Below are 21,012 nucleotides of genomic sequence, written 5' to 3' on the forward strand. Positions count from 1 at the left end.
TCGTTGATTCACTATTCATAGTAGAAAAGCCACGTACCAGGCACAGCGTCTTGCGTGAACTCATGGATGATAGGCGGCTTCACTTGAGGTGTATTACTCTTGAGTAATGCCTCAATAATTGTCGACGAAACGAAACAATGGTTAAAATTGCTGTATTTGAATCTAAGCGAGCCCTTCAGGAAACCTCCTATTGACATTGATAAGCCATGTCCAGTTAATTATCTCAGTATATGTGGCATCTACTTTATTTACATAAACAGTGCTTAGGGTAGAGGAGCTATATGACCCAATTCAGGGGGCGCATCGCCTCCGAGTATCGCGTCGATGGCATTAAGATCGAAACGTGGATCGAAAAACTCAAATACGTCCAGACCAGCAGGACCTTCATAGAAAGATGAATCAAAGACACCCGCCAGGTCTCCTTGCGGTTCAGACAAATCAGTAACACCTAAACTGCTTGCCATATCGGGCCCAGATTGAGCGGGGGCGTTCTCCTGATGGGGCGTGTTTACGGCATTTGTAGAATTGCTTGTGCCCTGTTCGTCTGACTTATTGGCTGCATTCGAGCAAACCTGGTCCATTTCCTGGAGGACTTGCTCAGCGAGGTCGACCATGACCAAAGCAGACCGAAACATGCCACCGAGGTCTCTCAATATGCGACAAGTTGCTTGGAGTTGACGGCGTGACCTTGCAGTCAGCATAGGCACTTTGCTGGAGCGGAGCTCTCGGTATGCAACTCTCAAAGACAGTGAAACTGCGTATGGGACAAACGTCATGTAGGAGAGTGAAGTACCAAAATCTTCGACAACTGTAGTGACTTTAATAGCAGAAAGAGATTGTCGTGTGTATGCTAAAGATGCTTGCTCAGATTGAGATGGTCCCACTGGTATCCTGCATGAAAGCATGGCAATAGCGTGGTACAGAAGCTCAACAGAAGCTGAAGATGGTCAGTCGGAAGCCACGCAGAAAGATTGGGATGTCTAACCTAGAAGGCGGGATTCTACTCGCAATGCTTGGGCCTTCTCGATCAGATTTTCGAAGCTGGGAAGATCTTCCATAACTAGACAACTTGAGGTCCTCCTAGCGGGACGATATAGATCGATGATACGACCTAGAAGAGCCATTATCTCAAGAAATAGACGAAAACAGCTATCTTGCTGTTGAATACAAGCCTGCACATCTCGGCCCAGGTCTCTTTCGTGCATCATTACAGGTCGTCCATGAAAGGCAGCCGTGAGCTGGTCTGTTGCCCAAACACAGCAGAATAACCGAGTGAGATAAGCTGGATCCTCGCTCCTTGCTGGCGGATTTTGTAGGTGGAGTCCGACAGTTTGTGCATTACTGACTGCCTGTGCCGCCAGTTCTGCCGACAAGTGCCGGTCCTCGGAAAAATGTGTATAAAGGGAGAGAATCACCAGAATTGCCGTTGTCTGGACTCTATCTTTCATTAAGCCAAGGCCTATGACTTTGCGCATAGCAGATGACAGCTGTTGAGCGAACTCTGGGTAAGCCAAGACAATCGACGAATCCTCTCCAAGTGTCAAGAAAGGCTTGGCGCTAGGACTGGATCCTGCAGCCAGGCAGATAGCTTGCTTGCAAAGGGCTTGCGATACAATTGATGGCGGCTTGCGGAGGATGTCTAGGTTGATGACAGGGAGTATTCTGTGGACATCTCGAAGATAGATCTTTTCAAGCTTTTCGTAATTTTCCTTTCTTGGCAGTACAGCGAGGAATCGATGTTCCATGTGATCAACTGCTACAGCAGATCCCAGCTCTGCAGTTTGGTCATTATTCTTCGCGCTTCTACGTGAATACCAGACGCCCACGGAATGAGACTCTGCATAGCCGCGACTTGTGCCGGGACTATCTGCAAGAAAAGCTCCCTCAGGGTTTAAGTCACCAACAAATCGGGCATCGTCGTGCTGACTAGAGTCATTGTCAACAGCCTGATGTCGCGGCGGCAACGCCTGGTCATTAGCGGATTCCCATGATCGGTCCCGTACATCTGCGGACGACTCCTCGTTGGATTTTTCAGTTGATTTTACATTGGTTGGCGTTCTCTTGGGGACGGCGGCAACAGCATCAGAGGGTCTCCGCGTCGGCCTTGGCCGTGCTGAGGTACGCGCCGACTCGGAGTCGGGAGTCTTGGGCGGAGATGCCACGGCATTCTCCAGATGCTCGCAACGTTTCTACAGCTCCGTCAGTTTACTCTTTCTGACCATCCCGATGGTGACCAGCATGAAGAAACGACTTCCGATTGGTTGAACAGCTCCCAAGCCGGGTTTTTGGGTCCAACAGGAGGGTCAAATTTGGTCGTTGCGGTATATAATCTACGTGCTGCCATGAATATTCAACTTCACTGACCTTTCGCTTTCGACAGGTCTCGCAAGCCTGCTGTGCTTGTTTTCTCTTTTGAGGACGGCCGTCCGTCGTGTTGATGAACTTAAACATGACAACAACGTAAAGACGGTTGATGCATTCTGGTCGTCATTTGCTTTGTGTATGAGCATGGATTCAGATGATGTTTGTGGGGTTGTGGGGTTGCAGAGGGGCGGAACAATTCTGCTTGTGGCGCATGATCGGATAACCCGGAAACGGAAAGGCCGCCCCCAGCTTCGAATCTCCGATGCCACTTATCAAGGTGAACTCCCATTAGCTGAACGATAATGTCAGGCGTACTTCGATTCTCATGAAAACGAGTTGAATTATTGCTATTCTGACATGAAATCGTAAATCTTTAAATAAAGTACTCAATACATTGAGAACAGGGCCATAATGAGTATAAAGTATGGTGAAAACCCAGGAGCTGCGGAACCTGAACCTTCTCATCCAAGCAAAAAGCTCACTTTTGAAGCGAACCTTTGCCATGTAAAATCGGGCAAGGTACTTAGAACACGATTTGAACATTAGGTACACCTCAAAACTCATAATGCAGCCATTTGTATGTAAGACGAACAATTGGAGTTTTCAGTCCATTACTACATGTCGAATTGACTGCTCTTGCACCTCATGAAAGAAAGGATTCCGTGCCCATCGAGCCTTTATGGGTGCATTTCGGTGCGAGCGCCTCTCAGTCTCAGTTGTAAGCAATTCATACCGTGTCAATTTTTCGCCATTGTAAGTATTGAAACAGATTGTGCAATTTAACTAAGTCCAATGACGACTTTGTATGCAATAACATTGTAACTTGCCTAAGTTAATGTGATGTCCTTGCCATCTCAAACCTGCGTACTGTGAATGAGTATGAACGATTTTTTTCTTGTAACGGTATCCCCCCCTTTTTTCCCTATCTATTTAGAAATGCAATTCTTCGGCTCCTGACAACCTGAGTCATGAAATACGAAGCTTCCTGATATGAGAACCTCGCCGTGTCTATCTTCCACGACGAAAACTGCAATTGACCAACTCACTATGCCCCCATTGTTGCCCAGCAAACGGCGCTAGAACTTTCAATATCCCACACGTAGATTTATTTTATAGTTTGTGTATTTGAGGAAGAACTGGCGAGTCTATAAACGCAGTCATTCTTACAAGGTATTGTTGGCATGAAATTCAAGCATGTTTATCTTATTATATACACACCCTCGGTCGAGGTTATCTCATTCTGTAAAACAAGAAAACACTCAAAATAGAACATGAATGCGCACGTGCGGAGACGATTTATGGTTGTTATATTTTACGTCGTCTGTGAGGGCTCCTCAAGCAGAATTTGAGCTGGGTCCGGCTGTCATGGTGGACGTCAGTAATTGAGTCGCACGTGTTGAGGACCCCCTTACAACAAAGACTAGACTTTTCTTCGTTAACATGGATCAGAGGATCGGGGAAAATATGCCAAGATGCGTGGAATGCGTAATTTCAAAATAGCAACCAGTAGTTAGGCTCTAAGCGAGCATTCTTCGGACTTGTGGTGTTTTAATCGATATCCCCCCACCGCGCCTAGGCAAGCTGGCCTGAAGCCGGACACCACTCCGGAGCTGATGAATGCCGAGAAAACAAGAATATTCGTATGACTATTTGAAGAATCAACATATTTCTTGCATTAGACGCCGAGTATTCCCAGACAGGTTAAGATGTATACAATTTCTGAAGGCTTTAGGAGAAGATTGTCAGGCCAAGCCGCCACAATGTCTCGGATGAATTCTTTATTTATTTCTGCAGCTCGCATTGCCACTTCCGAATGGCCAGACTCGCGCTTAAATTGTCGACTTATGGACAACTTATTTCCGTGGCATTCCAGACAACGCCACGGGTGAACTTCGTTTACGCGGCCCTGCCTAAATAGGGGCCCAAGACTAATTTCGCCTCTGGGCATCTTGCCATCCAATATCAGCGAGTTCCGCATCTAATACCCGCTAGTTCAGGCCATCTGGTGACGTTGTGAGATGACTGATAAATCAGGGTGGCCCCAAGAAGAACCCGTACTAAATGGCCTAATAATGCTGATCACATCAACTCGTTTACAGCCGACTGTTTTTCGTCACTTTTTTGCTCCATAGTTACTTCTTGTTCGTTTGTCTCACCCTGGCTGGATCTTTATAATCCTTTCGGTTATTTCCGTTCCGTCATTTAGTTGCGAATCCCGCCAGTAGTGACCGTGACAATCCGAAAACTGGAACATTGCTTGCCCACCTTTGAGTGAGACAAGAGCAAAATGCGCACTTTTGGGGTAGCAGTTATTGCATCACTATCAACAACAGTGGTTCATGCTCAAAAAGCACATGTACCACAGATCAAAGACTTTACTTTGGCATGGGCTGATGACTTCGTCGGCCGCCGTGGAACTCTTCCTGACCCCAGAACTTGGATCGTGGATGTTGGAACTAGGTACGCTTCTGGAGCTTGCCATCGAATGATTTCAGGAGACTTTACTAATGCTACTTCCAACAAAGCTATCCTAACGGCCCGCCAAACTGGGGAACGTGGGAGCAGCAAACCTATACAAACAGCCCGAATAACCTCAATGTAACTGGAGAGGGGACTCTTCGGATCACAGCTCTCAAATCCACAGCTGGGGCATGGACGTCTGCGCGCATAGAGAGCCGGCAGACTTTCATGGCGAGGCCGGGGAAGAAAATGCGGATACAAGCCAGTCTGAAGCTCCCTAGCCTCGGAAGCCAAGGCGTTGGCTACTGGGCGGCATTCTGGACATTGGGCGCGGACTATCGCGGCAACTACTGGTATGTACAGCGCATTTATAATCAAGCCAATAGGCAAAAAACACTGCTTAACATACAAACAGGAACTGGCCTGAGGTTGGGGAGATTGATATTGTCGAGAACGTCAATTCTCTCAACCGTCTCTGGTGGGTTCTTCACTGCGGTACACAACCAGGCGGGGTGTGCAACGAACCGAGCGGTCTTGGTAACAGCAAAGCCTGCCCTGCCTTCGCCCCTTGCCCTGGCGTCTTCCGCACATATGCCATCGAAATTGACAGATCCAAGTCTACCGAGGCTCTTCGTTGGTATGTCGACGGCGCCCTGGTTCACACAGTTAGTCAGACACAGCTGCCAGCGTCTGTTTGGAAACAGACTGTGCAGAAACCTCACTTCATCTTACTCAATTTGGCTATTGGTGGAAATTTCCCCGACGCGATTTATGGCTCGAAAACGCCCCTTCCTAATACAGCTTCAGGGGGAACATTAGAAGCACAGTATATTGCTGTATACAATTCTCGTTAATATTACTTGTGCGTTCAATCGATAGAACAGCCATGATAATGAGGCTTAATCTCATGCTCATTAGACACAATAAATGAGTAGAATATATAAATCCAAGACACAGCCGCTTGAACTTGTACACTATTAGAAGACAGAACTACGTACCATGTTCAAATAATACATAGCGAGCCGTTAGAATTGACGTTGCGAAAGTACTGAACGTTAACGCATAGTCCGGTGATGATTGTCACCCCCTATAAGCGAATTCCTCCACCCCAAATATCCAATCTCGGGTACGTCGTATCGCATTCACAGTTTTTTAAGAACAGGAAGAATTAAGCATGAACCACTGTCTCCTCCATAGTGAATAATATGTTTAGCCGGCCGCAGCACAGTTCCAGTTGCAATGCTTTCTCCTGTTCCAAGGTTCAGGCTGTATTTAGGGGAACACCCGCCCGCGACAACAAGTCGGAGTCTCGAACCAGCCGGGACCCTGTAGGCGGTGTCTGCCATATCGAGATCGATCAACTTGCCATTCTGACTTGCTTCGATACGTCGGTACCGCTCCGTGATATTTCGCGATCTCCCCTGTGAGTCAACGACACTCAAACGAACAAAGAGGTCACAGAAAGGATTGTCACTCGAATGAACGAGGTCAACCGAAGGGCGGCCAAAAATATCGAGGGAATTTGTCAACGGCTCCGACGTGAATGTGAGGACATCTTCCCGGACGCACAATGAAGTGTCGTCGACTTTGCATTTGCCCAACAAGAGAGCTCCGCCAACAGTCGGTGTGGGGTTTGAAGGATCAAAAACGAAGCTGGAGGTGTCGGGCTTCGAGGACTGCTGGTCTTCAAGTCGACTATCCGATGCCAAGAACAGCTCCTGATGGCCTGTGGGCGGAGGCCATTTTGGAAGCTCAATACATTGGAGCGTATCTCCTTCTCGGTAGATTCTAACTGCTGGGATCTCTTTTGACTGATGGTTCCGAGCAAGATGAGTGTCAAGCCACTTTAGAGTATCCCTAGTTGTGTCTCCGTTCTGAGCTTCTGTGTGCCCTCCAGGACCAATTCTTAATGCCACAGGGCATCCACGTCGACTCAAGGCCTGGTATTCTTCGATGGTCTGCTCGAGGAAGATGTCAAACCAACCAGCGATGAGAAGGATAGGTATATTTGCTCTGTCCAAAGCTTTTCCGTGCCTAAGAGGCGCCCAGACCTCGTGGTCCAAATCAGGCTGGCCGATATGGCTAAAGACCCAAGGAGCCTTGTCCCCGAAGTGGCGTCTCAATGCAGGTTCTAGGGGAACGCTTTTCAACAGTGGGTCGAGACGAGTGGGATCTCTGAAGGCCGTGATCAACTCCCATATAGTTCGAGTTTCCTGATTTGCCATGATATCACTCCACTGAATGTGTTGCTGTAAGCTGAATGCTCCCGTACCCCACATACGCTCAGCAAAGTCGTGAGGCGCGACTGTCATGATGGCAGCGACCATGTCCGATGGCGGATTTGTGAGTAAAGCCCACTGCGTGAAGCCCAGATAAGATGCTCCCAACGTCGCAAATGTGCCTGTATACCAAGGTTGCTGTCTCATCCACGAAACAACATTATGCCCATCTTGTACCTCGCATCCTATCTCGAAAGTCCCAGTGGAGCCAAATGTGCCGCGAGAACTGACGAAGAGGACTTGATACCCGCGCGCCGCGAAAATACGGGCGTTGATCAGGGAAAAGAAGAAAGCGCGCCCGTAGGGTCCTCTTACAAGAATGGTACCCAGAGGATCTCGACTAGGTCGGTAAAGGTCGCAAGCAAGGACGGCACCATCAGGAAGAGGGATCTTGAGAGGTTGAGTGGTGTATCCACCCGCTTCGGAGGGCAGGCCGAGGGCCCACCCTACGGCCCGGTCCAGCAAGGCGGCCCATAACGGACGAGGCACGGCAGGTGGCTCAGCCATGACTTTTTCCACCTTAAATAAGAGAAGAAGAAAGAGGTTTAAATTCACTTCAAGAACAGAAATGACACAATATTATAAAATTTGAAGCTTGGCAGCATCTTTAGTCGTGTCACGAGTATCTCCTTACCGTGGGGAAGACGACGGGGGGTTTCGGAGAGCGCAGGCTACCGAGTCTCCGTTCCAGGGTGCCCTGGACAGTAAGCAAGCCACATCAGCGCGGAACAAAGTTAGACCGCCTAAACCCTTTGGTTCCTTGTAGGACCTAGGTGTGAATGGCTGGTGATAGTTTCTTGTAGGGTATGAAGAGAATCTTGCTCGGCTTTGGAACGGATAATTTCGTGAATGTTACTCCGTCAGCTGGCACTCCCTCCCACTTCAACGTACATCCCTTTGGGCGGTCATCAACTTTGGTTGACATTTATCCCATCAAGATCCGGTTGGCTACAGCTACATAGTCCCCCAAAACTACACCCACTCTTTTCCCCTCATATCAGGGGATACAAAATCATAGGCTATCAAGCCCTATATTTCCCAGTCTGCGTACTTGTAAATATGGTAATACAGATGTCTGTGTCAAAGCTGGATTTTGCACATCCTGTGAGCACCTTTCAAACTAATTGATGGGTTGACTGGAACAAGGCTTAGCTAGGCTCTGAGTGGCTAGTCCTCCTCACGAGGATGTACCTGTAGCCAACTGGACCTCAATGCAAGAGAGCTGCCCCGGGAAGAAGGGGCCTTTGTCTGCCAATGATTTTTGGGCTCTAATGAGTTCCTGGGGCCCTGGGGCATACCCCAGGCTTCCAAACAACAAGATTTGATTCTGAAAGAAGTTTCTCAAAGCTGTTGAGACCATACTCTCCACGGCAAACAGGATTAAAAAAATGTGAAAGCCCTGGCCACAAGATTGCGGCTTACGTAAAGTGTAGAACGTCACAATCACGGAGGGGATGCGGGGTTAGGTGGTTCTCTACCGGGCATAAGGTAAAGGTTCCAGCGCCAGACGAAGTCTTGCTATATCGATCGCTAGCGACCCTGGTATCTATATTATTCAAATAAAGCATAACGAAAAGAAAAAAAGAAAAAAGAAAAAACATGTCCAAGCCTGGCCAATTTCGAGCAGAGTAAATATGTCCCTGGAGTGTGACTCCGTCAGCTTGCTCCATGCCTCGCTGCTGATCTGCTTATACTAACACTCACTCAGTCTCCCAGAGCTGGCGCAGTACCTGCTAAAGAATGGACCACGCAAGACGCTTCCTACTTCCCGTCGTGTCCGGGTTATATTGAACGGCACCTACATTGTGGACACAACGAAAGCCATTCACGTCTGGGAACATGAGGCGTACCCCCAATACTACCTCCCAACCACAGAACTTCGAAACTGCAATTGGAAGGATAAAGAAGCCATCCACGCTGCAGATAACGCGGCTTCTAGTGCTGCGGCTGTGGTTCAAATCACGATTCCTGCTCATGACGGGTTAAAAGAGTTTACCACCGACCGTGCTTTGAGATTCTCCGACGACGAGAAGAGCAGCGGTGCGCTTCGGGGTTTGATCAGACTCGAGTTTGGCAGCATGGGTATGAATACACTTGCCGACGTCAAGATCGGGGGGTTGGGGGTTAACATATTTACAGATCAATGGCTGGAGGAGGAAACCCCCATCTACGTCCACCCGAAAGACCCTTTCAAACGCATCGACATTCTCCCATCTTCAAGATCGGTTGAAGTCAAAGTTGCAGGCAAGACGGTTGCCAAAACGGATTTCGCAGTTCACTTGTTGGAAACCGGCCTACCAACCCGTTACTATCTGCCACTCTCATCAGTTGACCAGTCCGTTCTTCGAAAGAGCGACCTGGTTACCAAATGCCCTTACAAAGGAGACGCCGAGTACTACGACGTAGCCATCAACGGTGAAGAATTCAAGAATCTTGTTTGGTATTACCGGCTTCCGACGCATGAGAGCGCGGGCATCGCTGGTCTGCTGTGTTTTTACAACGAAAAGGTGGATATTATTCTTGATAGGGAGTTGTTAGAGAGACCAAAGACGTTCTTCTCTTGAAGGATGCTTGACGTAGTTGTGTTGACAGAGAAGTTGGGACTGTTTGGTAATACATCAAGCTTCACCCAACACAAGTAACGATGCCTTGACTAAGGAAAAAATCGATGCTTTGAATGCAGTGATTCGCGTCATGAGCTTGCTTATGAGTCTTTTATGAATCTTATGAGCGGCTCAAGAAATTTAAAAAAAAAAAAAAAAAAAACATTAGCTTCAATTGGTAGGGCAGGGCTGCAGCAATGCCCCTCTTCCTCAAGTAATACCAATCGAGACTGTCGCCCTCTTAGGATCCAACTAGATGGAATGGCACTTTCCATGGATGGCGGTCATTACGCGCCTTCGAGTGTCCGTGACATGGAACATAAACTCAGTTTGTAAACTGCCTGAATCCTCGTCTGTATCCGTAAAACCCCCTGAAAACATTCAATTATCGCGATCCTGCAGCACAGTTTGAAAGTTATTGTTCTTCAATTCCATAATACAATTGTCATTTCCATGATACAATTGTCAACACACTTTTGTAGCCGTAGATACATGAATCACGAAGCCTACTGATCAAAGTAGCCGTCAACTACACCACTCAGCGCTTTCCCCTGCGCCGTGGTAGCCCCTTTTTCAACAATCCCTAGGGCTATCGCCATGATTTAAGAGCTCATCGCCAAAACCTTACTCTATATGACTGACATGAGGAAGAGTTGTTATAATTCTCCCATTTTTAAAGCCATGGATGTCCGTAGAGTTTAAACAAGGATTGGTATGATGTGAAGCGAAACGATCAAACAAAATCTCCAGCTATGAACAGCAAGCATATGCTGAAAATGGTAGCTGAAGGGCGAGGAGTTTGATAAGATATATCTGTCAATCCCAGGCTCCGGTGAGAACACAAAGCTTGACCACGGCGGTCGGAACCACTTTTCTGTCCGAAACGCCGACTACTGGCCAGTGTAATAGATGAGATCAACTCAAGCGTGGGTTGACAACATCTCTTTGATATTTCTTTTAACGGTTTTCGGCACTGAAGAAGCCGTGTATATCCGGCCACTGAAGCGGCCGGCTTGCCTGATGTGCGCCCTTATTGGCCTTCAACCAGGGCAATCCTGAACCTGCCGGCCATGACGACCTCGTTGTTTTCGTATTGACTGCCGGGTCATCTAAAATCAGAAATAGCTTGGCAAGTGACCGTAGGATGCAGTAGCTGTGTTCACGTCGTATTCGTGAGGAAGAAACTCGTCCATGAAAGCCGGCGGGGCCATGCTGTAAAGGCCATGGGGATATATTTGCATGGCTTGGGTGCATCCCGATGCATCATGGCTATGTGCGTCTTCGGCAGTCTCCTGTTGGTCGAGAATCATCCGTTCATTACGTTCGTCCCGTTCCTTCAGCTGAACCAAAGACGCTTGCTGTGGCATTTGCGGTGATGCGAGCGCCGTATTCGCAGGGGTAAGGGATTGAGAGAGGGAGTGGAAGGCGGGAATATCGGCTATAAGCTCGGGGAATCTGGTGAAGAAGTCCATTCCCATCGTCCATGAATTGATATCCGAAATCCTCTGCTCAAACATGGGATTTATCTGGTAACTGCCAGTTACCAAACATTTCTGGTAGGCGTCGCGGAACTCGTAAGGCCAGAGAATATGAAGATTGGGGCCGAAGAGGTCCCAGAATGAGTTGTTACAGTAGTGGTGTTGTCCAAAGACAAAACGTTCTCGGACACCGGGCCTAAAAGCCTGTCAGTTCCATTTCACTGTAGCCTGCGGAAGCGGCAAGACCAAATAGCAGCTTACCAAACGAAGAAGTCGATGGCATAGGAGTGGGGCATCGTCTGTGAAGGTCTATGACAGGTTAGTATGGCATATGGGGTTTGCTTTTGCAAACGAGTCGACAAACCTCTTGAAAAGCCAGGTCGGCAGTTTGGCATGCCGACTTGGTGTGGGATCGGAGTGGTACTGAAGTAACAGATGCATAATCCGGAGGATTGCAAGCCGCTCGGTTTTGGGGCAAGCATGAAAACACAATTCGTCGACGCGACGAAGCTTCTTCCATAACCTTGACAATGGTCGGGACCTCGCCACAGCATCCCATCCTTCCAGTAAAACCCTTACCGGGATGTCTTCATCAGAGGCATCCTCGGCAACGTGCTCCTCCTGGGATATGCGGCAACGCTTTGCTAAGACCTGGTTGACGGCTCTCCAGACGTTCACTTTCGGCGGGGTGGGACCAGAGGGTGTCCGGGCAGTGATACAGTCGCAGGAGGCTTCTGGTAGAGGGATGATAACGTTACTGTCGTCATGATATTCATGGCAATTGTCGTCATCGTCAAGATCCTCGCCCATCTCCTGGCTATCTGATGTGGAGCTCGGTGCGTGAACACTTGGTGCATGGGCGCTTGATGCGGGAAGCATATTTACCATTGCGCCAGTGGAAACCCCTCCATGGTTGTATGCATGGCCGTGTCCGGACGAGGACATTTCTGAGGCAACGGTGACAGGGGCAGTGTAAGCAGCATGTCTTGAGGTGGCGGTTAACATGGACGACATGGCATCTTGTGGGCCAGGCAGTGATGCTATTGATGCCGAGGAAGAGGATTTCTGCGAGGAGCCACTTGTTGCAACATTGTCACGGATGGTCTGGTCGATGACCTTGAGGGTATCGGCAAGGCGATCTCGGTCCTGGGTGATGGCGGCAAGCTGCTCCATACAGGCCGAGAGCCTCGTAGAATCGTCCTTACGTAGCTCCTTAACCTGTGCCTCGAGCTCGGCGATGCGATTACGGGTTCGCTCGCGGGCCTGCCTCTGAGCCCTGCGGTCGAGCTCGCGTTTTCGGAGCTTGCGAGCAATCTCCTTTTCTGAGGGGACCTTGGCGGGGGGAGCGTCGTCCGCCCCAGGCGTTGCTACTGAAGTGGGGGCTCCGACTGCATCACCTGGCCCGTTGGACGACGCCATGTTGGGAGGCAGTGGAAAGTGCCCAGACGGGTCAGGGTTCTGGAGAGCGAGGTTCCGAGATGACAGAAGCGATCAATATGGGAGCGAGGAGAGCTAATCAGAAGCAAAAAGAGGGCCGCTGGGATTGTTGGTAGTCGTCGGGTTGAAACGGGGGTGTTTGTGTGGTGGGAAAAAGCGGAATTATGTCAGTGCAAAGAGGCGAAAAAAAAGGAGGATAGATAGGTACCCGCCAGTATGGATAGGGAGTTGTTCGGCAGATGTGCAGAAGTGGATCAGGCGGGCATCAATGGTAATTGTGGGAAAGGGGATTAGGAGGATGAAAAGACAAGTGGAAGCTTCTTTTCTGGGCTGGGCAATTCCTACATCCCAGGGCAAGGACACTTTGAACTACACTAAAACGAAGGTACCTTAGCTACTACTAGGGAATGGGAGCGGAAGAGCATTATCCTGCTGGGAGAAAGAGGGGGCAAAAGAGAAGGTTGAGCGAAAAGAATGTGGGGTAAAATGCAAGCCACCCCTGCCTGGCATTTGCTTAACTACCTTACCATGTACTACGTACTGTACTGCCTTAGTTACTACTGTTTCACTGGCTGCCCAGTCTCTTATCTTTTCTTTTTTATTCTTTTTTTTCTTTTTCTTTTTCCCTTTCCCACCCAGTGCTACCTTCGCCTGGGGCTCTGGACTCCTACGTGGCGTGGTATTGGGCTAAACCCTCTTCTCGGTGGCTTCCTGTCGCTTTGATAGAGTTTGGGCGCCTTCGAGGCCGGGTTGGCCTAAACTCTAGGCTTTCTGGCCAATCATCTCTGCTCAATACAGAGCCTGGGACGGTCCATGAAGCGCATCTGTCTTGGAATGTCTTAGTTACCGCAAATCGAATGTTCCACTTGTTCAAATCTTAGGGCATAATTAGCCCGCTAGCATTCCCTCCTTGCCGTCTTCAGATGCTCACAGTGTCCCTTGCCAAAGCCAATTCAGTGACATACAAAGCCCTCTTTCTCCCCTGTAGGCTGCTCAGCTTGTGTAGCCACACCTAGCCTCAGCTGCACATTCGCCAATAGTCTTTCTGTCATCGGAGGGACTAGAAACCTTCATCAAGATTTGGTGTACCTAGGCGAGGCCAATCAATCCCAAAATTGTGTCTTTCACTGCCCGATCTGCCTACATCTTGAACACGGCCCGGGGAACATTCCAGCACTTCGAAATCTCTCCGTCACTTCCTGTCGCCATTTCCGAGCCTTATGCAATTTGTTTCCCCATCTCCCTGTCATTGAAAATCACTTCCAACTTCGGTAGCGACAACGTAAAGCCATCCTTCTTCCCTTCGATGAAGTCTTCTTTTGTTTGCCCTGGGGCGAATTTCACGTCATACCGGTGAATAATCTGGCTAGCACAGTACCGGATCTCCATCAGCCCTAACTGCTTACCTACGCACGAGTATTTACCTAAGCTTGTCGTCAGCTCTCGCAATCTTTTTCTGTTTCGCCCAGCGGTGGCGAAGAAGCAAAAGTCGGTATACTGGAGCGGAAAGAAAGCGCTCACCTGTGCCAAAAGGGACAAATGCTGCCGGCTCCTTGGCTAGCTCTGGTCGCGTGATCCAGCGCTCCGGAATAAACTCCGCTGCCCGGGGGAAAAATCTGTCATCTGAAATTTTCGTATTAACAATAAGAAAATGATGTCAACGGTTACACAAATACTAGAACAAGCGGCGACTCACCTCGGAACATCGTGTATGTCGGAACTTGGATGATGGTGTTCCCCGGAATAAAGGTTCCGTCAATTTCCAAGCCCTCGGGTGGTGTCATCCTCTGCACGCCAGATGGCACTGGGGGGTGTAGTCTCAGAGCCTCATCTATGCACGCTTGTAGGTACGGCAGCTTCGACAGAGCAGAGTGCTCCGGCTCAGGATGCTCGTGAAAATATTCGTCGATTTCCTCCCTTAACCGCTTGTAAGCCTCTGGCTTCTGGGCTAGCTCGAAAAAGAGACACGTAAGGGACGCTGCCGTTGTGTCACTTTAGGAATATAAATTAGCGAAAATTACGTTTTCGTAATGGAAAAGACATACCTCCCAGCCACTATAATGAGATACGCATCGCCATAAAGGTTTAGCGTGTCCTGCCAGGTGGGCTTCTTGATCGCCTGGTATTCTTCCAGGACCCAAGAGAAAACATCCGGTCGGTTAGGAGGGTTCTGTGAGACACGGTGAGTCACTAGTGGTTTTTCATTTGATGTCAAGTTACGCCGCACCTTGATTCTCTCATCAACTTGAGATGTGACAAACTTCCAAAACCTCTTGTTGTTGGCATTCAAGATGGGCGTGTTCTTGAAAATTGGGAATAGCCATAGCATATGACTAAACGAGCCAATGGCTTGCATATCAGTGTGAAGCGAAGTCATAAAATAATGTTTTATGCCTTCTTTTAGCATCCCAAAAGTCTTGCCAAATGCCAAGTCGCCCATGACGTCGAAGCTGTAGAAGTTGAACCAGTCTGCAATGTTAAAAGGCTTTCCCTTGTGGGCTTCAATCTGGCCCAGCAGTTGGTTAGTGTAGTTGGCAACTCGAAACTCATAATCCCTCAAGGCTAGGTTGGAACTTCGTTAGTCATGTACCATGGACCCCTACTGCCGTTTGATAGGGTCATCATACCTTTGGAACTAAAGCCGCGATCCCACGCTTTCCGTCTTTGGCTATGTTCCTGCTTATCCCGAACAAGCTGTAAAGAGTACATGGGGTCTAGTACTCCATACCACGGCCCTTTTTTGCATGGTGACCGGTTGGAATGGATTGGCATAATAGCCTTCGGATTGTTGACAGACAGCTCAGTAGGTCCTAGAAGACCCGTGTTAGCCGGCACTGCTCCACAATTGTTCAAGCATCACTGAGTTAATCCTACCAATTCGAAAGATATCGCCATATGATTTGTGCAGGTCTTGCACTTCCGAATACAGATGCAGCTTCTTGAGAGCTCGGCGCGTAATGTACAGATTTGACATACGTGCCATCCATGGCCCGTTGAAGGAATTCAAACGGTGAAATGCCGCGCGATACACAATCAAGCTGACATAGATGCCTGAGATCAAGGCAGCAGTGAGTGAAAACGCTGTCTTGGACGCAGATAGGCTGGTCCGGAAAGTGTCCGAAGCCAGCTGGGCAAGGGCAGCTGTAATTAGCCCAAAGCCCAGAGAGAAGTTCCTGATCAACTTGGTAGTGGCAAGATCCCACTCTCCGTAGCGGAAAGCAAAGACATGAAGCAGTACTCCCAGCACAAATGATATGCCATGAGCCTGAAAGAGTTGAGTATCAGTTATCGCCATTCTGGTGGTGATGGTAGCAGGATCCGGTTTTGGATTGTTCGAATCACGAAGCCGGAACCGGCGGAGATGATATGATCTTTTTGGACGACCTCAACCCTTTCGCTTTAGAAATGGCTTACGTCGGAAGCCATGTTACCGTCATCTAGCAACCCTACCGCTGGACGTCAAGTAGTAACAACAAGGCGTGTCAGAACAAAGTCCGCAGTTTGAGGACCAACAGTTCCAGCCATCTACGAGTCAGAAAATTTGAATAGCTGCCCCCCTCTGGGCCACCCGCAGCCACTCCCGCTGCCGGGTTCTCAACAGCTACGTAGCTGTGGTCTGATCTTTGCACCTTGACCAACAGACACCCGCATGTAAAATGGGCAACTCCTTCAGTCCAATTGCATAAATGAAGCAAACAATTCTCCACATGACCAACGACTCAGAAGTCTCCAACGGTTCTGACTCGAATATCTGGGGTAAATCGCGGGCTTCCCCCCAGACACGCGGGGTAGAGATTCTGTGGGGAAAGGGGAGGAGGGGGAGTCAGAAATCTTGCATTGCTGTCTTGGCGCCACACTTTGTTCTTACCTCGATATTGAAAGCTGGGAAAGATATTGACGGGCTTCTTCAGTTAACCCCGGCTATTTTACCCCGCATTCAGCTACTGATAACCCTCGGGAATCCGTGGGGCGGCGCGCGTGACGGCAGCATGGCAATACCGGAACGAAAAGCCGGTTGCCAGCACAGTCAAGAGATGATCTGAACCTTATCCTTTCTTAGTGTTTCCCTTCCATTATCCACGTGGACTGGATGATACCATTAGCCCAAAAGCTATCGTTTCATTAACAACATGTAAAGCTCTCTGCCGTGGCATTATGACGTTAGGTCAATATCTTTAAGTTTGGTCCGGTATCCTTTTGCTGAAGTGCGAACTATCACCAGCCCTGTGAAGAATACGAAAAATGAAATATTGACTTTGAATATTCGTAATATGCGCAGGTCTGTTATTTATAGACTTGCTTAAGAAAAGTATGTACACGAAAACTACTTCAAGTCTATAACCACACGTCCCTGAATTGCACCTGACTCCATTTCGGTGAAGATCTAGAAGCCAAGCTCAGTCAGCCTTTGTCTAACCTGAAAAGAGCGTAGCTTTTCTTTGTAAAGAAAAGTTTTCTTTTTTTTTTTTTCTTTCCCCTTGTGCTAAGAAAAGGTTACAACTTACCTTTGTTAAGCTTCGCATACGCCGAAGTTGGAAATGAGTTTTGACCTTGCCTCGAGCGGCAATCTCGAGACATTCCTTGGCTTCCAGCCGGTTTCCCGTCTTGACACCTGTAATTCTAGCTGTTAGATTCACAGAAAAATAAGTCCATGTAAATGGATATGCAGGTGACAAGCTTACCAAAAATGGTCAGCTCATCGCAGAGCAATGGCTCAACGTCCGCAATTGCTGGACTACTGTGCTCGGGGACACCAAGACATGCTAATTTACCCCGAAACCCGAGCCATTTCGGGGCCTGCACATAGGCCTTCTTGTTCGATGAGCACATCAAGACAACCCTTGCGCCGCCACCCGTGATTTTCTTGACGGCTGCTGTCAAGTCTTCCTCGGCGGGATAAGCGGCGAAATCGAGGAACTCGTGAGCTCCTAGGTCTCGACAAAACTTCTCCTTGGTTCCCGCGTCCATCGCGAGGACACGGCAGCCGAGTATGTTGGCATACTGGATGGCGAGGTGACCTAGTCCTCCGCCGGCGCCGACAATCAGAACCCAGTCCCCGTGGCGCGCATCGGCGCGCTTGAGCGAGGCGTAGACGCTAATGCCACCACACATCAATGGCGCTGCTTCGGCCGAGGCGAGACCTTCTGGGATAGGGGTCACATATCTCGCTGATGACAAGCAATACTGTTGAAATGTCCCGGGCGTGAAGTAACCCGACAGCTTCACCTCTGCACATGATGATTCTCCACCTTGGAGGCAGCGATCTGAAATGGGAGATGGTCAGCATGATTCAAGTCAGAGGGCGCTCATGGAAGTCTTACCGCAGCTAAGACATGCGTCAGCGGCATACTTGATTCCTACTCTATCGCCGACTGCGGGTAATGTGACGCCAACTCCTAAAGCGACGACCTCGCCGATTCCTGGTGGGTGTAAGTTAACGCAAATTCAACTAGCTAGGCCTCAACACTATCGTCTCGGATATTTCGGGAGTCAAAGATAGTGAATGCGACAATGACATACCCTCATGGCCTCCAACTTGACCTGCAACTCGTTAGATATATTGCACACAGCATGTTTCTAGGTTTCAAAGGACTTACCTTTTGGTGTCGGAAATGGCACTGACGAGAAGGCATTCATACAAAAACCATAGTCAGTGTGGCATACGCCAGAATACTGCCTGTAATACGATAAGTAATGAGTGATTGACCGATTCACGAGAAGGGTTGAAAGGTGGCCTACAGTCTAACAAGGACTTCCCCCGGGCCGGGAGTCGGGATCGGAAGTTCCACGACCTCCGTCTTGGTTGTGCCAGGTTCGGCGTACACGACGGCACGGTTCAGATTGCTTTCTCCGCCCATGATGGTCGCCATATATTGTTATGACTGATTGCTGTCCGTCACAAACTCACGAGGGATGCTTGTTGTTATAGTATTGAGGAACACACCACACGCACTGCACAAAAGTCAAACTTATTGGTCTGGAATCCCCCACACTCTCGCACATGTACATGCTTTTTTTTCTACGTCTAATCGGAAAGTTTGAAATACCCATCGGCACAAAAGTTCAGTTTAGCTTAGTTTCCCTTCATGGAAGACTCGACCAATGCGGTGGCTCCAGCCAATTGCCGATGCCATGGCACGAGATCAGTCTGCCCTGCCCGCACCGAGAAGGCGGGTCAGCTTGACTCGACATCAGCTACATGCATGACAGACCTTGCCAGATTATATTCCCAAACAGGCTGAGTGACGTAGTACAGCCCATGCTTCTATCGAGTCAGACAAGACGGCAATCGAGAAGAGTCTCGTTGGTGAGGATGTGTGCGTGCGTGTGACAGGTCTACCTACTACCTAGTGTAAGTAAGTATTTGGGGATTGGAGAGGGGTGCGGCACGTTGCCGAGAGGTTTCTCCAACTTTTCCCCGCGGCATCGTCCGTGTTGTGTCAAGTTTTACCTTGGGCCGTCGGTTGACAAAGAATTCGTCATGGTATCTCTGCAGCTCTGTTTGTCTGCATGTACATTTTCCCCACGAACACATACATGTACCTGTCCTTTCCAAGAAAAAACAGTACTAGTAATACTATGGGGCCCCAACACGTTTCAACGGCCTTCTCCGTCTCAGTTTTGGGAAGTGTTGGTGCGGTGACAGATATGCGAGGCCAGCCCCCCTCAAACAACCATGTAACCCGTGGGCCATTTCCTTCGGTGAGCTACCCCAAAGGGACAATTGACTCGCAAGGGGGCCCCGCTTTCCGCGGCCCAGGCCCCGTTTCCGCGCAATAGTCTATGTCAATCACTGGCAAACATCGTGACATCGACGGTGGAGTGCGCTGACAACGGGGCCTCGGTTGAAGACATGCAATCCCGGTTTTGTTGCCCTAGTCTCTCTGTACGCTCCCTCCACTGGTTCATCGTCCCTCACGATGAGCAACACAAATTGCCGTTTCAACAAAGAGTGGGAAGGGGGAAGGGGGAAGAGGAGAAAAGCCCCAAGCAAGTGCAGCAGGGTGGGTGGGAGAGAGGCTAGCCGTTGGATACACTACTATGTACTCGTCCCATCCCTTTGTTCTTCTGCTACCCTAATTTTCTTTATTTTCACCCGATCCCAAACCCGAATCCAATCCGAAAACTACTCCCTCCTACATTGCGTGCTTCAACGTAACTTGCCGTTCCAATCACTGATCAGATAACCCTCTCGCCCAACATGGCAGCTAACGGCACTTCCAAGCTGGACTTCACCAAGTTCTACAACATTGTCAATGGCAAGCTCGAGACAACGAGCAAGACCAGACACAGCGTGAACCCCTCTACGCTGGAAGCACTCCCCGAGGTGCCTCTCTCGACTGCCGAAGATGTCGACAGAGCTGTGCAGGCCGCAAAGGCCGCTCAAGAAGCTTGGGCCGAGACACCCTACGAGGAGCGCCAGAAGGCCGTCGCCAAGCTTGGTGATCTCCTCGAAGAGAACATCAACGAGTTCGCGCTGATGCTCAGCAAGGAGCAGGGCAAGCCTGTAAGTTTGAACGTTGGGGCCGGCATATGAACAATGCACGGCTCTTCCATGAGCAATGTTTACTAACCAAGTTTTGCGCAGATTGGGTTCGCTCAGTTTGAAGTTGGCGAGGCCATCAAGCACTTCAGAGGAGTTCCCACGCTTCCCTTCCCCGAGGAGGTTATCAGCGACAACCCAGACCGCCGGGTCATCACCAGATACACTCCTCTTGGTGTCGCTGTCGGTATTGTGCCCTGGAACTGTAAGTCTATCCTTCACAATCGATTAACTCGTCGCATTGATTCTGACATGTTTTGGCAGTTCCCATCCTCCTTGGTATGTAACACAAGCGTGAATAACCGGTGCCAATTCATATTAACGTACGCATTTAGCTTGCGGCAAGATCGCTCCCGCCCTGATCACTGGAAATGCCTTCATCCTCAAGCCTTCGTAAGCTCCCACGCGAGTCCCTCATCCCATGTTTCAATCAGCTGACACGAGTCAAGTCCTTTCACTCCTTACTGCGACCTGAAGATCGTTGAGCTTGCTCAGCAAATTTTCCCTCCCGGTGTCTTCCAGGCCCTCAGCGGTGATGACAACCTCGGACCTTGGTTGACCTCCCACCCCGGCGTCGACAAGGTCAGCTTCACTGGTTCGACCGCCACCGGCAAGCGCGTGATGGAGAGCTGCGCAAAGACCCTTAAGCGTGTCACCCTAGAGCTGTGAGTGGAGTCCCCCCCAACGGTTCCCAAGTTTTAAGCTTGTTAAGCGGCAATCTAACTGACTCGGTCACACAGCGGCGGAAACGATGCGGCTATCGTGCTTCCCGACGTCGACATCAAGGCGGTTGCGCCTAAGCTCGCTACCCTGGCTCTGTACAACTCTGGACAGGTAATGTAATCCCT

General features: G+C 49.4%; 8 protein-coding genes across 8 annotated transcripts; 3 read left to right on the forward strand and 5 right to left on the reverse strand.

Moving 5' to 3' along the window:
* Positions 1-263: 263 nt before the first annotated feature.
* Positions 264-2,451, reverse strand: CTRU02_208466 (fungal specific transcription factor; the record flags this gene model as incomplete). Its single annotated transcript, XM_036728458.1, has 3 exons — positions 264-937; positions 986-2,189; positions 2,365-2,451. 3 exons carry the CDS (start codon positions 2,449-2,451, stop codon positions 264-266), a joined length of 1,965 nt encoding a protein of 654 aa, XP_036579742.1.
* Positions 2,452-4,651: 2,200 nt separating this feature from the next.
* CTRU02_208467 (carbohydrate binding family 6) lies at positions 4,652-5,678 on the forward strand (the record flags this gene model as incomplete). The annotated part of the gene is made up of 3 exons (XM_070205098.1): positions 4,652-4,830; positions 4,890-5,203; positions 5,236-5,678. 3 exons carry the CDS (start codon positions 4,652-4,654, stop codon positions 5,676-5,678), a joined length of 936 nt encoding a protein of 311 aa, XP_070061173.1.
* A 288-nt stretch (positions 5,679-5,966) lies between these two features.
* On the reverse strand, positions 5,967-7,610 carry CTRU02_208468 (hydrolase; the record flags this gene model as incomplete). The annotated part of the gene is made up of 1 exon (XM_036728460.1): positions 5,967-7,610. The coding sequence occupies one exon, from the start codon at positions 7,608-7,610 to the stop codon at positions 5,967-5,969; it is 1,644 nt and encodes a 547-aa protein (XP_036579744.1).
* A 1,092-nt stretch (positions 7,611-8,702) lies between these two features.
* On the forward strand, positions 8,703-9,667 carry CTRU02_208469 (uncharacterized protein; the record flags this gene model as incomplete). Its single annotated transcript, XM_036728462.1, has 3 exons — positions 8,703-8,731; positions 8,812-9,185; positions 9,243-9,667. The coding sequence occupies 3 exons, from the start codon at positions 8,703-8,705 to the stop codon at positions 9,665-9,667; spliced, it is 828 nt and encodes a 275-aa protein (XP_036579746.1).
* Positions 9,668-10,821: 1,154 nt separating this feature from the next.
* Positions 10,822-12,603, reverse strand: CTRU02_208470 (bZIP transcription; the record flags this gene model as incomplete). Its single annotated transcript, XM_036728463.1, has 3 exons — positions 10,822-11,380; positions 11,446-11,493; positions 11,549-12,603. 3 exons carry the CDS (start codon positions 12,601-12,603, stop codon positions 10,822-10,824), a joined length of 1,662 nt encoding a protein of 553 aa, XP_036579747.1.
* A 1,236-nt stretch (positions 12,604-13,839) lies between these two features.
* On the reverse strand, positions 13,840-15,916 carry CTRU02_208471 (cytochrome p450; the record flags this gene model as incomplete). Its single annotated transcript, XM_036728464.2, has 7 exons — positions 13,840-14,045; positions 14,143-14,244; positions 14,318-14,613; positions 14,667-14,791; positions 14,849-15,183; positions 15,249-15,431; positions 15,496-15,916. The coding sequence occupies 7 exons, from the start codon at positions 15,914-15,916 to the stop codon at positions 13,840-13,842; spliced, it is 1,668 nt and encodes a 555-aa protein (XP_036579748.2).
* A 1,029-nt stretch (positions 15,917-16,945) lies between these two features.
* CTRU02_208472 (alcohol dehydrogenase) lies at positions 16,946-18,491 on the reverse strand (the record flags this gene model as incomplete). Its single annotated transcript, XM_036728465.2, has 7 exons — positions 16,946-17,005; positions 17,127-17,233; positions 17,304-17,885; positions 17,943-18,041; positions 18,142-18,162; positions 18,219-18,298; positions 18,361-18,491. 7 exons carry the CDS (start codon positions 18,489-18,491, stop codon positions 16,946-16,948), a joined length of 1,080 nt encoding a protein of 359 aa, XP_036579749.2.
* A 913-nt stretch (positions 18,492-19,404) lies between these two features.
* CTRU02_208473 (aldehyde dehydrogenase) lies at positions 19,405-21,007 on the forward strand (the record flags this gene model as incomplete). The annotated part of the gene is made up of 7 exons (XM_036728467.1): positions 19,405-19,443; positions 19,805-20,128; positions 20,210-20,369; positions 20,429-20,443; positions 20,500-20,557; positions 20,614-20,829; positions 20,905-21,007. 7 exons carry the CDS (start codon positions 19,405-19,407, stop codon positions 21,005-21,007), a joined length of 915 nt encoding a protein of 304 aa, XP_036579751.1.
* Between the last annotated feature and the right edge of the window lie 5 nt (positions 21,008-21,012).

The sequence above is a fragment of the Colletotrichum truncatum genome (genome assembly GCF_014235925.2).
Source record: "Colletotrichum truncatum strain CMES1059 chromosome Unknown Contig_0005, whole genome shotgun sequence".
In the NCBI taxonomy this organism is placed as follows: Eukaryota; Fungi; Ascomycota; class Sordariomycetes; order Glomerellales; family Glomerellaceae; genus Colletotrichum; species Colletotrichum truncatum.